Here is a 17679-nt window from a genome sequence, read left to right as displayed (position 1 = left end):
CGCTCTGTGGGTAAACCAAGCTCCTGAATGTTGGTGCTGCCGCTAGGCCTGGTCTCGTCACTCTTTCTCTTTTTGTCTTTGGAGCATTCTGTTGACCAATAGTCCCCACACGTGCCGCCACTTTGTTTCCCCTCTATCCACCTCACTTCCTCCCCCACATCCCTCTCTCGCTCGTGTTGCACGTGCGCTTCTCACTTTTCTTCTTCTTCTCAGGGTGAGGTTCAGCAGCTCGCATACGCACAGCCGCACAGTCGGTGTAAATAAGAACGTGTATGGGATGGCCGTTCCTCGCACCGCTCGCTGCTGTGCCGCCGTAGCACGGCGTTTCTTGAAGCCGTCCGTGGTGTCTCCCTCCAACGCCATCTTAGCACTCACGCACTCCGCTCGATTTGTGTGCACCCCTGAGGCAGATAGACGCTGCACTTCATCTGGTTTGCCGACTGGCGTGTGTGCCGATACCTTCGAGGCGTGCCCCGTGTGCAGCAGCAGCAAAGGAAACTGCGCCAGCAGTAATTCAAAGCGAAGCGGAGGGACTGCGACCGGGATGGGTCGTCCTCAACGAGGCACCAAGGTACATCTCTTCTCCAAGTCGGCGCAGCAACTTACCCCCGCGCAACTGACCCACTTCAGTCATTTGGGAAGACTTCTCCAGCGGCTGTCTTGTCTTCGATGGCCGTCAAGCAATGCCGTGCAAATGGCCAGCAAGGCTGCTGAAGCGTACCCCCTGCTGTCCCAAGAGGGGGAGGGTGCTTCACAGCCGCCTCAAACTTGGACCTCCACAGAGTGCGGGCACGCGCTTCACAACGAGCTGTTTGTCGCGAGTCGCGTGATTGCCTCTCCCTACCACCACGCACTCCCTGCAGAGACGGACACCGTCGCTTGCTGTGATGAGGCCTTCACAGGGGTCAACCATGCGTTTCACAAGCGCGTCAATCCTGCCGGGGCGACGCTACAGGGAATACTGAAGGGTTGCGCGGAGCAGAATGCACTCGGCGCTGCGGCTGCCAGCGGTTGTATCTACGCCGACGTGGCAGACGTGTTTCTCCTGGCTGCTCGCTCCTCACCGATGACTTCTTCTCGTCACGTACAAGATTTGGGTAAAAGGATCACTGCACCGGTACCAGCCATATGCAGCTCTTGTGCGACTGCCTGTCGCAAGGCAGGCCCACATGCGGCACAGGCGGACGCGATCTTTCCCTGTCCGGAGTGCTGGCGTCATTTATGCCATGTGGCGCGTGCGCGCCTTCAACAAGAGCGACCGCCGCTGCGCTTGTTTGTCTACGCCGCCTCGCCGGCTGCCACAGTGCACCTCTTCTCCGTAGCTCAGCAGCGCATGAAGACGATGGAAGCGCCTATGGATGTCTGCATTGTGTCAGGTTAACCGCCAGTGCCTGCTTTTCCTCTGTGGTGAGCATGCCACATAACGCAACTGTCTTCGCTTCCGATCAAGTACGTGTTGGTATTCACACTTTTATTTAAATGCGGCGTGTGAAGGACATTCTCGAGGCGGATACGACAAAGCAGCCTGCAGAGCTACGCGGACCCGTGGAATCTAGCCGCCATGGCTAGAGAGCTGAGGCCACCCTTACCGTGAAGACGCCCCTCTCCCACACATGCACATACACCCAACCGCAGCAGCGATGCACTGCTTGATCCTCTTGAATTCTGTCCTATGACGCGCCCATGCGCGTCAGTGAATGGGTCCACGCGCACACGTCAGACTGTTCACCATCATGTGTGTCGCAGACCGCGTCACATCTCCTTCACCTTCTCCCTCCTTTCGTACAACCAGAGAGGCTCTGGCACTTCCTCGAATACGGCGTGCGCATACAGCGACTCGCATGCGTTGCCTGCATATGTGCGTACATAGCGACCCGAAGCTCAAGCCGTCGAAAAGCCTGGCGTTCCCAATGAGCGGAGCGCCTTTCGAAACGCCGTCATCTTTCACGAACTGGGGACTGGTGCTTGACGGCGATGTGCGACAAGATGTCGTCAACCGCGGCGGCTGCAGCGCGACACAGCAACTTCACCTGCAACGGCCCCCACGACAGTATCCCCGAGCCGGATCCATCACGTCTGCTGCTACAGCAGCGACTGTCCGTGAATCAATCAGCCGCAACAACTACAACACCAACCATGGAAGTGGCACAGTTCTTGACGACTGGGAACGCTCTGCGGTGGGCCTGTACAGAGAGATTCGCCGCCACCGAAGCGAGGGATCGCAACCGACGCGCAACGGCGCAAAACTGCGTGACGGCACACATGCGAAGCGCCGTCTTGATCCCTCTGAGTACCCCTCACTGCCCCCGTATGCTGCATTGATGGGTACGGCGTTTCCACAGCTGCTCGGCGGGCCGTTTGCACCTCCGGGCCTGGTGCCGCCAAACCTTGCATGCGACAGCATAGAAGGCGCACCCCAGCTGTCGTCGTCCTCTCCACTGCTGCTAGAATACTTTCTCTCGATTGGGTACCCGCTGCGTCTCTCTTACAATGCGGAGACAGCTGCCGCTTCGTACTCGGCCGCTCTTGTCGCTGTCGCCCAGAAGACAGTTGCGTGGTTTAATGACAGCGGCGTGGCAGTGGAGGATATGGTACCGAGTAGGATTGCCGCGCCGGCGCATCGCTTCGGCATCCGCCTCCTCCCTGATGTCCTGCAGCAGACGGTCGCAGCGCACCGGATGACTCCTGCAACAGCAACAGCGTGGCTGCTGCGCGTGTATGTTGGCTTTCTGGCGCCGCAGGAGGCAAAGGAGCACAGCATCCAGGCTGCAATAGCGGCGGACCACGGCTTTGAGAGCGGCCCACCAGATCCTGGGATGCCACCCGCGTTCTGTATGGAGGATATCTGGCGCTGGGCCAGCTCCATGTGCGCGGCAGTCTACCAGCTACAGACTAACACCCGCGCGGTGAGAGAGACTAGCTTCCACAGAACTGAGAAGCTGCCATCTGGCACTTTGAGCGGAAGCGGAGGTGAGAAGACAGTCTCTCAGCAAGCAATGCAGTCGCTTGCAAGCGAGCGTTGCAGCGATAATGTTGGGTGGCGGCTCTTCGCCCTCACTGTCCTTCAACAAACCACAACACTGATTCTGCGCGGCTGCTTCAACACGGCGACAGTCAACCCAACTACTGGATCACCAGACTCCTCCAGCGCAGGGACACAAGGAGAGTGTGCCGGTCGAGGTGGATTAAAGGAGGACTCCATGTGTGAGGTGCCATCGTCGCCACTGGCATCAGAAGCCATACTGCCACCGGTGCCCACCACCCGCGTCGTTGTGGAAGGGTTGGCGTGTTTCGCGCAGCTTTTGCGGCTTCACGAAAAGTTCCCCCGACACGGGAAGCTGCGAAACGATCCCGGAGGTGTGCGTGCTTGCGACGCTGCCACACACGTTGCCGAAACTGCGCAGGAGATGGTTGAGAAGCAATGGGAAGGCCACGCACAGCTGGCGGTGCAGCAGCTCCCACACCTCTCTCCAGACTACCACCATCTTGTGCACGTGATGGACTTTGTGCTCACCAGTTGAAGATGGATCCAAGCCGACGCACAGGACGGGGAGAGGTTGTCGAGCGGTGCTGCTTTTGCCGGAGAAGAGGAGAGACGCACGTCATCGTCGCTGTCCACCCCACCCTCCGCGCTACACTTTACTGCTGCCTTTCCTTCTTTTCAGTTTTACCGTCGTCTTGGCTCCCTCTCTCTGACATCCGCTACTTCGCTTCTGTTGTTTTTTTCCCGCTCTGCTCTTTCTTTCCTCCACCCTGAGTCGCCTTTTCGAGTTGTCAGAAAAGCGTTCTTTGCTTAGTCAATGTACTACAGGGGGCGACACAGATGAAATGCGAACTCGTTGGAAACAGGCAGATACCGAAAGAGTCGAGCGACCGACGCTTTGTCGCTCTGTCTCCCCCTCCCTCTCTGGTGCCGTCCATCACGTAGGAGACCATGACCGCGCGGTAAGGTGGCGTGTGGGTGACATTCTGATGAAACGCATCGTTGCATCTTCCCCTGGCATTGCTCATATTCCCTCTCTCCCTTTTTTTCGCTCTCTCTCTCACTTGTTATTCTCTTTGCTTCTCTTCCATCTTCTCACGCCTCACTACTCGTGTCGTGGTGTGCTGTGCTGGACTGGTTCGCGCACTGTACATGCTGCCATTCACCTTCCCTCTCCTCCCCCACCACGGCACCTCTCATCTTCACGCTGTTGGCGCGGATGAATGATGTCGGAGAAATTCTCCTCTGAGTGTGTGTGTGTGTACGGGAACGCGTGCATCTCTGCCTACACACCGCCATTCCCTTCACACGAAGACGCAACGCACAAAAGTGAAGAAGCGGTGCTCTGCTTCGACACACGCGCACACCAGGTAGCGCCATCCAATACACTAGAAAAGTGGAGACACCCGCGCGCCACTGACTACGCCTCCCGTGGCACCACTCTCTCCCTGTCTATAGCATCAACTTCACGTCACTGTCGTGTACTCCAAAAAGCCTCTTTACACATTGCTTCCCCTTCCCTACTCACCGATCTGTTGGCACCCGCGTGCGTACCGCCTTGATCATCGTAGGGCTGAAGAGTGGCGCGTATGCACGTGTGTGGCGCCAAGTCTCTGCTCTCCTCGCTCCCCCAGCACTGCTGTCTATTTTGCGTGACTTAAGTTGCTGCCCTTTTACTGTCTCGGTATTATTTTTTTTAGCGCCTCAACTCTCTCTCTCTCTGAGTGACTCTGGGTATCGCGAGTGAGCCAACGAGAGCGACTCTACACCCCGTCAGATCCGCGCCTGCTGCGCCCTTTTTTGTTTTTGTCTATTTTGTTTTCTGCTTGCTTACTTTCCTCCCCAACCTCTTTTTCGTCATTGTGCCTCGGCTCCATCTCTCTCTCTCTTTCTCTCCCTCTCCCTCTTGGATTTGATGTCTCTGTGGGTATCCCAGTGAAGCGTGCCACTGTTTGCCCTCTGTGCTTCCGTGTACGCCTGTGTGCGTGAGTGCGTCCCTCGCCCCTCCGACTCTCTCTCTCCCTCACGACTTCGTCCCACGCGGAGCTCGACAGAAACACAAGAAGGCCATTCAACGCCACCGCCCCCCCCCCCCGCCTCCCCACCCCTCGTACGCGCCCCACCAGCGTTTTTTGTTTTCTTTTTTGTTTGTTTGCTTGTTTGCTTTCTCGCAGTGCTGATTCGGTGAGTGCCACGCAACCCTGCCAATCATCTCATACCCTCTTTCCCTACCTCCCCTACCTCCTTTCGTGCCTGCGGTCCGGGATGAATGCAGCCACCACCGCTATGAACCCATCGATGAGGAGCGCAAGGCGTGATAGGTCACCGAGAGTGGTGGTGGCGCTCACAGAGAGAGCGAAGCAGAGACACACAGCGCGATTGCTGGGCCGCAGCAACGAGCTCCTCCAGGCGACCCGAGCTTTCTCGGTGTGGGTGGCCGCCATCCGGGAGCGCAGGCTACAGACTCACTTGAAACGGTGCTCTACGATGCTGAAGTACCACTCCCTTCGTCAGGGGTACTCTCGGTATTTCATGCAGTGGCTTGCCTTTACGCAAACGCGAACCTCTGAAAGCATGCGATCGGCCATTCGCCTGCGTCAAGATGTGCCGCTGCGGTCTAAGGCGGACTTTCTCCACCTGGCACGTCGGTACTTCGCCAAGTGGCGCTTAAAGCTGCGGGAGCGCAATCAGCGCACCGTCACCAACGTAGAACTGCTCGAAGCGCTCAACAAGGAGCGACTGCGCAGCCGCATGCTACTCAAGTGGTGGAGTTTCCACAACGCGCAGACAGCAAAGCACCACGCCATCGAGATTTTGGAGCGAGAGAACGACATTTTGGACCTCCAGCAGGAGTTACAGAAAACAGCGCAGGCGACGAAGAGCCTGCGCAATCAACTTGATTCAGCCCTTCAGCAACAGTCAAGACTGCAGAACGACCTGGAGGCCACCCGCGACGACTTGGGCGCCTCGAAGCAGCAGCATGAAACGGAGGTCAACGAGCTGCGTGAGGCGATGCGGCAAGCGGTGAAACTGATGGAGGGGTCCTCAAGTCTGCGTTTGCACTCGCTGCAAGAGTGGGACCCCACTGCAGCAAACCCTTGCAGCACGTCAGGTGCCTCAACCCCACTGCCGTCACTACTGCAGTCTTCCAAAAAACTGCTGGAGAGTGCCCGACAGTCAAAACACACCGCCGAGACCCTACTGCACGCGGTGGGTGACACACTCGCATCCCTCACATTGGTAGCCAAAATGCCCACGCCACCCGCATCGCTCAAAGAGTGCGTCGCGCACCTGGGCAATCGACTCAGTGAAGAAGCAAGGGAAGCTGCCACCATCAAGGCACAGCGCGATGAGCTAGCGTTGGCAGCCCAAACTACGCGTGCCACCCTGGCAGCGGCATCTCCGCTGCTGCGAGTGGACTCCGCAGCTGATTCCGGCGGGGAATCGAGCCGCGAGCCGTCGCTGATAACCTCACCCACTCGGTGTGGGTTCAACATATCGGGCCGACAGTCTGCGCTTCGCATCAGTGGCGGTGGTCGGCGCTCCGGCGCGCCGGCTGTGACCTTTGGCCACTCCTCGTCCGCGGCCTCGGTGGTGGACGGGGCGGCGCCGTCATTGAGTAGCCGCTCCGCCTCGCCGGCGGAGAGATCCCTCATCGACTTTCAGAAGTTGTCACGGCTACTCATAGAAGATGCCAAGGCTGTAGTTGGAGCCATGCAAGTGGTGCACCAAGACGGTAGGCGATCCACGAACGAGGTGAAAGACTTGCAGGATGCTGCTCTTCGCGCGATCGACGCGCTCGGCGGCCGCGGTGCCACCAACACCGACTTCATGGAGAAGCCGCAGGAGTCTGATGAAGACCGTGCCAGCCGTTCAGCCAACATCGCGGACTCTCTGCGCAACCTCTGCGAGGACATGGTTGTGGTACTAGTGCTTACGTCGCTGTGGTCCGGCAAAGGCGCGTCGGAGCGGGTGAGCGAGGCACTGGAGCGGCTGTGGCACCGCACACAAGATTTGGAGGCTGCCCATGCCGACTATCGACAGCAGCTTGAGCAGTACGCCATGGTGGTGCACACCACCGTTGCCATTCTGCGACCCCCTCCTGCGATCCAGCAGTTGACCATGAGTCAGAGGACTGCGGCACTGTTGGCGCGAAGGCGGACCAGCGCGCCTCCGGACGACGCCATGGCTACGCCTGAGCAAGTCGATGTAGCACGCCGTATCGCCGAGAAGCTGGCGGATAAGGGGGATCGAAGGCCTACAGAACTTCTAGAGCTGTGCCTGCAAGCTCAGCAACGAGCAGCAGCGGAGCAGTCTAGCGTGCCGGAGAATGAGTTAGATGGGCTTGTGAAGAGTGCGCACGAAATCATAGCAGTTGTTGTGGGCAAGACCCATAGTAGGGAGCTAGGAGTTGAGCTTTCTCTGGAGTCAGCGTTGCAGAGAAGCCGCCTCAGTAGGTCTGCCGCGCCACCAGAGACGTCCGACTCAGCAGTGGAAGCTGAGGTGTCACAGAGCAGATCCGTAGACCCTCCAACAGCAAAGGTGGTGGCAACAACTCTGAAGGCTGTGGCTGCGGTAGCCGCCGAGACGCTTAGGAGAACTGACGGGGTTGCCGATAGCTCCCTCCTCGACGCCTTGGCGTGTTCGTGGGAGCAGGTGGACCAGCTTCAAGAGCAACTGAAGGCCCTCGCAGCCTCGGAGCAGCGAAACGCAGAGGGGAAAAAGCGGCTACAGATGGAGCTGAAGGAGGCGGTGCAACAAAGCAAAGCCAGCGAGAACATTTTCAAGCAGCATCTCGATGATCTCGAAAAGGCCCGCGGCGCCGCCGAGAGGGATCTGCACCAGCAGGTGAAAGCACTGCAGCGTGAGGCAGCTCAGAGAGCTCAGGACTGCAAGAAGCTGGAGGTGGAACTAGAGGGACTGGAGGAGGACAACAGGGCGAAGGATTTGGCGCTGCATGCACAGACGGAGGCACTGGAGAAGGAGCGGCGCGAGCACGCCGAGAGAATACGCAGATTACGTGAAGAGATAGGGAGCCTGCAAAGTCAGCTAGCCGCGGCCGAGGTAGAAAATTCGTTGAGTGGCGAAGCAAATAAGGTATTGCACCGGCGCCTCGTGGACCAGCAGCGGAAACAGTTGAATTATGATGCCGCCGTCGTTGAGTTTGAGGGGAAACTTCGTTTCGCGCACGAGACCATCGAGACGGCTGCTGCTGCACGCCAAGAGTTGACGGCCCAGCTGTTAGCTGTTGAAGAGGAGAATCGCACAAACATCGCCATCGGTGTGTTTCTGCGCGATGTACTGCGGGACTGCTTGACGCGTCTTCATCACATGACTCGTAATTTGGGTGATACAGCAGCGTCGGAACCGTCGCCGAGAGCATCGCTCACACTTCAAGAGGCACACGAAAGGCCTCCACCGATACTGACCTGCGACAGCAACCCGTCCGAGTACGTGGAGTACATATTGCAACTGGACGGCAACAACTCTACTGGGAAGCAGCTGGTTCAGGAACACCTGCGCGAGAACGTGGTACTGCATGGGTTGCGGGCACTCTGCGTAGATGGAGGTGCAGCAGGCACATCTGAAGCAGAGTCGAGAGCAGCGTCTGCAGGTCGCAGCGTCAGTTTCGACGATGCCGACCCATCCACCTGGGAGGTTGTGGCAGAGCTGCACGATCGCTTTGTCCTCCTGTACGACCGCATCGCTCAGATGGACAAAAGTGCAGCGGAGCAGCGCGCGCATCTTGATGCACTCACCGCTGTCAAGGACCAGCTGACAGCAGACATGTTGGCGGGGCTTGTTGAGCTTCAGCCGTGGTCGTCTGTCGCTGCGGTTGCTTCACAGGAAGAGCACCACACAGCACTGAACCCGGGCGCAAACGGCGCTGGTTCGCCCCCTCACACCCCAGCCTTGCGGGCAGCCTGTGCGGAGGTGGCGCAGGCGCTGGAGGCGATGCAGAAAGTGGCGGCTCTCGCGCAACCGCTCATGGAAATGCGTTCTTCCGGATCGCCGCCCCGTCGCGCAAATATTAGCGGGCCTCTAAACATTCCAGGCACTGACGCGGCTGCAACGAAGCGGCTGCTGTCGCTGGTGGCAGATGTGCAGGACATGGCGGACTGCCTGCAGCACCTGTCGGAGTCCGTCATACACGGCATCCTCGCCCTTGGCGGCACGCCCGATGAGGCGGCACTAAACACGACGAACGGCATGGCGCACCCACACAACGCGAGTTCGCCCATGGCCACCGCAGCGACGAATGGCGGTGCAGCCAAGCACCACTCACAGACTGGGGTACAGTCCGGGTGTGTAGACAGTCACCTACTCGCCGCCCGTCTGGAGGCAATATGCAAGGAGACGGGCACGTCAGTGCAGGAAGTGAAGCAGCTGATGGACGCTGTGGATGGTGCGAACAATGCCTCCTCCGCAAGCTCGATGCCGGGGAGCAGCAGGATGGTAAGGCTGAGTGACATGCTGCCATTCATTCGCTCCAAGATGCAGGAGTTGCAAGCGGTGAAGCGGGAATCGGAGCAGATGCTGACCGGGCTGGACCGCGCCTTTAAAGATGACGACGATGACTCCATCTCCACCTCAATGTCCTCGACCCAGCGCTCGCTGAAGCCGAAGCAAAAACCGCTCCCCGCCTTTCAGGGTACCCCGGAGTCAGGACTGTGTCTCATGCAGCAGGAAATGAAGAGCTGTAGGAAGAAGGCATCGCGGCGCCCTGGCGACTTCGCCAGCGTGCTACAGGACACCAAGGCCACTGTGCGGGAGCGCATCGGCGACTTGCAAAGCCTGTGTCTCGCGTCTCGCTCCATCCTGCAAGTTCTGGAAGGCCGCTTTCTCAAGGATGACAAGGCGGAGCAGCCACCCAGGTATGGGGAGGCGCTGGTGGCCTTGCTGACTACACAGATCGAGGATCTCAAGCAGGCGCTGCCAGAGACAGAGGAGGCGCTCGCGGGCTACCGCAGCAGTCTTCTTAACGTCACCGTCGGCACGCGGCTGCACCTGCTGTGCAGCGTGGTTTGCTCTCTGAAGCTGGAGCGCGACTCGCTAAAAGAAGACCTGGCTCGCCACGGGCGGCAGGGCAATATGCTGTTAAATGATTTCAGCAAAGAGGCCAAGTTGCTTCGCGCCGAGATTGCCCGACTCCAGGAAGAGCAGGAACGCCTCGCGAGGGCAAAGGCCAGCGCATCTGACGAGGTCGAGGCTCAGAAGCGTAACGTGGCGGAGTTGGCGGCGACGCTGACGTCGTTTCAGCTGGAGCGCAACGTGCTGTGTGAGGCCCTCGCGCACAGCCTGCGCGGCCTACCAGGTACGCCATACCGACGCGTTCCTCTCGCCAGTGTGCAGGAGAATCTGCTCGCTGCCTTGACGAAAGAACAGGGAAAGCCGCTGACGGTATACGTGGAGGCAGCCCTTCGAAGTTCCGACGCACACCAGCAGCGCCTGCAGGGCATCCTTCACGGCTCTCTCGGTGAACTGCGCTGCGGCATGGCGGTGCTGCGTACGCAGGTAGAGAACTGCTGGGACCTCTACGGCCGACCTATGGCGAACGCAGCGGCGCAGCAGTTTATGGAGGCGACGGAGGTGTTGGCGCTGGAGAACAACATGTTACGTCCGCGTGCAATTGAGCGGGAGAAGCTGATGCGCGGCAAGGCGGAGCTGGAGGCCGCGCTGGCTGATGCTGAAGAAGCTCGTGCGGATGTCGTTGCTCGTCTGGAACGCGCCGATGATGAAAACACGCAGCTGCGGAGAGCATTGCGGGATGCGCAGATGGCGCAGGCACTCACAAACGGTGATGACAACGAGGAGGACAAGAATAAATGGAACCAAAGAAGTGGAAAGCTGCTGAGAGCGCACTCAGTAGAGTGGGAGCGCCGCATGATCGATGGCGCTACGGAGCTGACGATGAACGCGGTCAACTCAATGAGCGGCACCTCCATGTCGGCTGTCTTTGGTTCCGTTGTGGAGGAGACGCTGCGCATCTATGCGGGTGTGCGACGCAGTGTGCAGGGGATAGAGGCGGCCTACGTGGCATCGCGCGGCAAGGACGAACACCACGTGCAGACGGAGGTGGAGCAGCGACTGCAGGAACTGCGTACGCTCTCCGAATCCGCCAACTACCTTTCGGCGCGTCTACCTGTACTGTATCGTGAGCCGTATCCGTGAGTAAAACAGCACAACGGTAAAGGGGCGAGGGAGCCTGCCACCTTGGCTGGTGCATGATGTCCGTACGCACACTGCTGCGTGTGCTTGAATGTGGCCCAATACGTGAATAGGGCTACGTAACGTAGCAGCGGTGCCGTGTCCACTGAGTCTCTGTGCTATGCTCGTCAAGTTGTTGTTGTTTATCTCTTGTCGCTATACTGCCCTTTCCGAGTACACTTCGACTCCTCGATCTCCTTTGTGTTGTTGGTTTGTTTGTTTGTTTTTTTCGCTTCTGCTCAACTACGAAACGGAGACAATGTGCACTCCCCACCCCCTCTCTCCATCCTCTCAGTCGCCTACTTCGCCACGGCGCGCTTACGCAGCGTGAGACAAGCGCAATGTAGAAAAAAAGCGGCGCAAACAACAACAACATCATCATCTAAACAAACAAAGCAACCACAGGGAAATACGGCATCCGTCCAAGACACAGGCAGAAGTGCAGGCTACCCCACACCCCCACCCCCACCGCGTGAGGCGGCGCAAACGTACGGGGGAGGGAGCATTAGCAACATTGGCTTCAGGAAAAGCCTTTCTCTCGTCGGCATTGCTCGGTGACTCGCCTCCACCTCACCATTCCTCTTTGACTCCTCTCATGTCGCGCTCTCCACTCCCGTCCCTACCAGCACCGGGACCATCTCTACACTTTGCTGCAGTGCGGGTGTAATTTTTTTTTTGCATTTTTCTGCGCTTTTTCGCTCGATAGATTCATCGCACCCCTTTTGTTTCACCTTGCTTCCGATGCTCATGAGCTCCTCATCAGCGATGGGGGCCTGCAGTCCTGCTTAGAGGTCTGTCTCCATCGCATCTTCGCCACGGCTGCGAGAACGAATCTTTTCCACTCCGCGGCAATGGGAGGCGGGAGGCAGCGTCGAAGACGGCGGTCGTCGCTGGGTTTGCTTTGTGGTGTTCAATCTGGTGCGCCACAACGCGCAGTCGCTACTGCAGGTTCCGCTGACACAGCGCCGGTAGCGGCTGCAGGAGGTGCTGAGAGAGCCGTTAGCCCGCCTCGAGGTCATCACCGTTGAAGTGGTTGGCACCACAGCGTTGATCATGGCGGAGCTGGGAAAGGCGGTGGGGGGGGGGGGGGGGCGGAATATCAGGGTGTGGTTTTGAAGATGGCAACCATCCTGTACAGGTCAGCCAAGCGGAAGCTTGCCTGTATAAAGCTGAAAGCGGACCACCTTGCCGGTTTGACGAGATCGCTCGCCCCGGTTGTCGTCGACCGCTACGACGGCAGGAAGCTCGGCAGCTCGCACCTACACTACTTTTTGCTAACGAGTCCTCTGCGAGGGTCGATCGGTCACGACAACGAGGTGGAGGGCGGCGCGCTCCACACCGTGCGGCACGGTGGACACTGGGTACACGAGGAAGGAGCTCACTGAACTGCACGCCACCTTCGACCCGCACTGGGGGAGAGCATGCGCTCCCTCAGCTGACCGTCTCAGCCTAGCTGGCGAAGCAGCTGCCAACAAGAAGGAGTCCGTGCTGGACGGGTACGTGCACCGCCGGCACTCAGTGGTGGTCGAGGTGCTTGGATACGCCTTTACAGATTCTACTCACCGTCGTGTTGGTTTTACCCCCCCCCCCTACTTTCTACTGGTAGTCCGCCTGCTGTAGGACAGGACAGTCAAAGATGCTACCTTCGTTCCGCACCTGGCTGCCGCACGGGAGGGCTTCGAACATACACTGCGCAGATTTCTTGCGGAGACGCAAGTCGGGCTTCTCAGGGGAGACTCCATGGGGTGGAAATGCTGCTGCAAAGTACACGGCGACAGGGGGAGCGGTAGCAGCAATGCCGGCGGCAGTCCCGGACGCGGCGCGGCAACTTCCTATCTCGGCGATGCGAGAGTTCGATGTCTGGGTTCACCGCAATGACTTTGCTCGACGCTGCCTCACAGCTGCAGCCACAGCCCTTTTCGACGAGGCTCTCCGGCTCTCTAGGGGTGATGCCACGCGCTCGACGAGAGGAGGTGGCGAGCTGCGTGTTCAACGACTACGTGTTTTGTGTTCTCTATGTTACCCCTGGCAGTGTCGAGGCGTGGCGGAAGACGGTGACAGGCACAGCAGGGCCAAGTGACGTCGACAGCGGTGCGGGCTCTTTTTCTTTACTGAGCAACTGGAAAGTCGTGGAGCAACAGCTGCAGCGGCATGGCGGCCAAGCCGTGGCGAGCCGGACCTGCACCACGTCGTTGCGCATCACTCATAGCATTAGTGCAACAAAATTGATCAACTGGATTCAGCTCTGTGAGAGCAAACTGGCGCACGTGCGTGCTAAGTAGGCATCTGCAGATGTAGTACACCTTCAATGGCTGGTGAACTGCGTAGAGGCTGGCGCTGGGCTACTGTTGGTACCGTGGTACATGCTCTACGCCAGCTCTTTCCTCATGGCCAAATTTATGCAGCTACTGGGCACATAAGAAGGTGCTTGGCACACGACCCTTGCACAGAGATGCGTCTACCTCACCCCATCCCCTCGCCATCACTGTGCGCGTCCACGAGGGCGAGGCACGAGGGCAAGGGCAGCCGAATGTAGAGAGTAACTCGCAGGTCTCCACCTCGCGCCATGTTCACGCTTATCGGCATGGACTCGGACTAGACAGTACCTCGGGGCCGCTTTCGAGATCGAATATGTTTTACCATCATTGCCCTCGGCGAGGACAACGCACAGACTCTTTTAGGTGGCCATCACGAATGGCATCACGTGTGTCCTCCTCGCCAACCTCACGTACCACATCTTTGCACGGAGCAGTGGCGGCGTTTGTCAGTGCCAGGTCTATGTTCACCCGTGCTGCGGGCAGCTGAAGTGGTGCGGCAGCTGCGTACTATGTCTGAGGACGCGGAGGCTCTGCCTCCATTGATGAAGCGTCACTCTGTGCTGGCAAAAGATGAGGACGCAGGAAGAGGCAGTGCGGCGGTGGAGGAAACGCCGGGCTGACAGGTGACATTTTTTGTCTCACGGACGGCATCCTTTTTGATGAAAAAGTGCACCGCGTATGCCCTTGGCGCACCAACGAAACACAGCCGCGTGGACGGCAGAGCAGCGACTGCACACGCACCCGTGTGTAGTGGAGTGCGACGCGTGCGTGGAGATGGGCTTGGCAGATGCAACGAGCGCTGCCAAACGATAGTGGGAGGTGGTGGACAGTCGCACACGCGCACTAAGTGTGTACCGCTTCGACAAGCAAACGACCGAATCTGATGGCGCAGGGGGCTGGCGAGAAAGGGGCAGAAGTGCTGAAGGCCATCATTTCGAACCAACCGCGAACCTACCTCCACCCACCCGCCTTTCAGTGCGCATGCACCGTATCCTCTTGCCGCTTCTAGCCCAAAGCGCGAGAGGATACGGTGCGGAAAAAGGTCATCCTTCTCACAGAAAAAGAGGAACATAGAGCAGTGCCTGTCCCACTCTCCCTGAGCACCAACACCAGTGGTAGAAGACAGAGGCGTCGCTAAGAGACGCCGCGGACGCGTAAGAGAGGCGCGCCCGGGCGAGAACACGAGAGGAGGCCGCGATCTTCTCCTTTTGGTTGCTCTCGACGCCTTTTGCCATGCCTTACCACCACCACCCTTCCCCTCGGACACTACCACAAACAAGAACGAGCGCATGCTTCTCCCTTGCTCATAGCCGTCAGCCTCGCCTTCTCTTTGGGTTGGGTCATTGTAGCACCGCTCTGTACCTCTTCTTCGACGTTTTGTTGTTTGCCTCTCTCTCTCTCCCTCTCTCCACCATTCTCTGGTGAACGCGTCACACCGGATTGGGCCACCGCCTGTCGCCTCATTCACCTCACAGTCTCTCTTCCATACACACCCCACTGCAGCTGTCAGAGCGTCGAAAGAAGCGTCACTGTACCTCCTTTATTCCCTCTCTTCGTCTTCGTCTTCTGTGCCCCATCCATACTCGGCCCCCAGTCACGCACGTCATGTCTCTGTGCGACCAGTGCGAGATTGGGTGCCACCGTGCGGGCATCAAGGACATCGAGGACGCGGCCGCTGTCAACAAGGACTTCCGCTTCTCCGCTATCTTCCAGCCCACCGATCCGCATCACCACGAAACCCAGTTCACCAAGATCGAGGGGAGCGAGAAGTACGTGGAGGAGGTGGTGGTGTTCGGACGAGAGGTGCTGAAGGTGAACCCAGAGGCTCTCACTATTGTCGCCCACCGTGCCTACTCGGATGTGCACCACTTCTTCCGCAAGGATCACCTGGAGGGCTGGCGCCGCGCCATTGATGACCCCGAGTCCTCTGACAACGACCGCTACGTCGCCATGACGCTGCTGAAGAACGCCTGCATTGCGGCAGGTCGCGTACTGCCATCGTGCCAGGATACCGGCACGGCCATCGTGCTCGGCAAGCGTGGTGAGCTCTGCTGGACCGGCGGTGAGGACGAGAAATACCTGTCCAAGGGTGTGTGGAACGCCTACAAATATCACAACCTGCGTTACAGCCAGACGGCCGCACTGGACATGTTCAAAGAGTGCAACACAGGCGACAACCTTCCCGCCCAGCTCGACCTGCTCGCGGTGCCCGGAAGCGGCTACGAGTTCCTCTTCATTGCCAAGGGAGGCGGCTCAGCAAACAAGGCATACCTGTACCAGGAAACCAAGGCACTGCTGAACCCCAAGTCACTGCGCGCCTTCATCGAGGAGAAGCTCAAGACCCTTGGCACGGCCGCCTGCCCGCCCTACCACATCGCCCTCGTCATCGGCGGCACGAGCGCTGAGATGACCATGAAAACAGTGAAGTTAGCCAGCTGCCGCTACTACGACTCCCTCCCGACTACCGGCGACAAGCATGGCCGCGCCTTCCGCGACCTCGAGTGGGAAGCAGTCGTGATGGAGGTGGCACAGAAGAGCGGGATTGGTGCGCAGTTTGGTGGCAAGTACTTCGCCCACCAGGCGCGCGTGATTCGGTTGCCCCGCCACGGCGCCTCCTGCCCAGTAGGCCTTGCGGTGTCCTGCAGCGCAGATCGCCAGATTCTTGCGCAGATCAACAAGAACGGCATTTACATTGAGCAACTGGAGGAAAACCCGGCGCAGTACCTGCCCGACATCACGACAGCAAACCTAAGTACCACAAGCGTGAACGTCGACCTGAAGCGCCCCATTGACGAGGTGCGTCGGCAGCTCAGTCAGTACCCGGTCGGAACCCGTGTGATGCTAAACGGCACCCTCATCGTGGCCCGCGATACGGCTCACGCCAAGATCAAAGAGATTCTGGATAGCGGCGAACCGCTGCCGGACTACATGAAGACGTCGCCAATCTACTACGCTGGGCCCGCCAAGACGCCAGAGGGCTACGCCTCTGGTTCCTTCGGTCCGACAACGGCCGGCCGCATGGACTCCTACGTCGATCTCTTTCAGTCGCACGGCGGCAGCCACATCATGCTCGCCAAGGGCAACCGCAGCAAGCAGGTGACAGACGCGTGCAAGAAGCACGGTGGCTTCTACCTCGGCAGCATCGGCGGTCCAGCGGCCATACTCGCCAAGGACTCGATCAAGGAAGTGAAATGCATCGCCTTCCCGGAACTCGGCATGGAGGCGGTGTGGAAGATCGAGGTTGTGGATTTTCCTGCGTTCATCATCGTCGATGACAAGGGAAACGACATGTTCTCGAAGATGCTTATGTAGTCGCGTAACAGCTCCCTTCACAGGCTGTGCCTCAATGCCTTTAAGGTTGCCCTCCTCTCCCTCTCTCTCTTTCTCTTGCTTGATTTTTTTTCCTTCTCGCGTGCTGTGTTGGCACTGCTTTCCGCCCTCTTTCTCTCTCTGTGCGCTGCTGGGATAGGCAAGGTGCTTCGTTGCGTGTAGTGTGCATTCTACAAGAAGGCAGTCAAGACGATGAGAATGCAATCTGCAGGACGTTGTCATTCATTCTCTGCAGCAGCAGCGCCACGACTGGTACACACACACACACACACACGCAGTGCGAGATACGAGGGCGACCGAGTATCATCCAGACACCCACCATCACCACTCAAGAATCCGAGCCGAGACTGACGGTGAAGAAGGAAAGGCAAAGAAGCAAGCGAACAACAAGCAAGAGAGAGAGTAATCGTTCAAGCAGTAAGTTCATCTAACAGTTTGACCTCCCCCTCACCCCAACACACCCCACTCCACTCTCCCTGTCTCTCTTCGCTCTCTTGTTGTTCTTTGCTTTCTGCTTTGACCCTTTCTGGACTTCATCGTCTTTGCCGCCGTCTTCGTCTCATCCCCTTTTTACCTCCTCCCTCCCTCCCTCCCCTGAGGCACAGGCCGACTTCTTCGTTGTTTGTTTGTTTGTTTGTTTGATTTTCTCTATGTTGCGCATTGCTTGCTCGTTTCCACTCTTTACATCTCTGCCGCCACCCACGTGCTCCTGCGATTGTCTCCCCGTAATCTCCTCGACGGTCCTGTGGCATGGGTGGATGGAAGCGTCGCAAAGACGTGCGAGAAGAGAAGGAGGGGAACGGTGATGGTGCCTTTGGCAGCCGGATAGTTGAGCGATTC

At 58.6% G+C, this 17679-nt stretch overlaps 4 protein-coding genes and 1 pseudogene across 5 annotated transcripts; all 5 read left to right on the top strand.

The window, feature by feature from the left end:
- Positions 1-277: 277 nt before the first annotated feature.
- Positions 278-1381, top strand: LBRM_29_1960 (conserved hypothetical protein; the record flags this gene model as incomplete). The annotated part of the gene is made up of 1 exon (XM_003723155.1): positions 278-1381. One exon carries the CDS (start codon positions 278-280, stop codon positions 1379-1381), a length of 1104 nt encoding a protein of 367 aa, XP_003723203.1.
- A 529-nt stretch (positions 1382-1910) lies between these two features.
- LBRM_29_1950 (conserved hypothetical protein) lies at positions 1911-3521 on the top strand (the record flags this gene model as incomplete). Its single annotated transcript, XM_001566489.1, has 1 exon — positions 1911-3521. The coding sequence occupies one exon, from the start codon at positions 1911-1913 to the stop codon at positions 3519-3521; it is 1611 nt and encodes a 536-aa protein (XP_001566539.1).
- Positions 3522-5269: 1748 nt separating this feature from the next.
- On the top strand, positions 5270-11155 carry LBRM_29_1940 (conserved hypothetical protein; the record flags this gene model as incomplete). Its single annotated transcript, XM_001566488.2, has 1 exon — positions 5270-11155. One exon carries the CDS (start codon positions 5270-5272, stop codon positions 11153-11155), a length of 5886 nt encoding a protein of 1961 aa, XP_001566538.2.
- Positions 11156-13140: 1985 nt separating this feature from the next.
- On the top strand, positions 13141-13734 carry LBRM_29_1931 (annotated as a pseudogene). The gene is given in 2 exon segments: positions 13141-13470; positions 13474-13734. Coding segments are annotated over 2 exon segments (591 nt in total).
- A 1380-nt stretch (positions 13735-15114) lies between these two features.
- Positions 15115-16821, top strand: LBRM_29_1930 (putative fumarate hydratase; the record flags this gene model as incomplete). Its single annotated transcript, XM_001566487.2, has 1 exon — positions 15115-16821. One exon carries the CDS (start codon positions 15115-15117, stop codon positions 16819-16821), a length of 1707 nt encoding a protein of 568 aa, XP_001566537.2.
- Positions 16822-17679: the final 858 nt, after the last annotated feature.

Source organism: Leishmania braziliensis, chromosome 29 (genome assembly GCF_000002845.2).
Source record: "Leishmania braziliensis MHOM/BR/75/M2904 complete genome, chromosome 29".
Taxonomy (NCBI): domain Eukaryota; phylum Euglenozoa; class Kinetoplastea; order Trypanosomatida; family Trypanosomatidae; genus Leishmania; species Leishmania braziliensis.
Note: the sequence above shows the minus strand (reverse complement) of the source record. Positions and strands in the feature narration are given on the sequence as shown.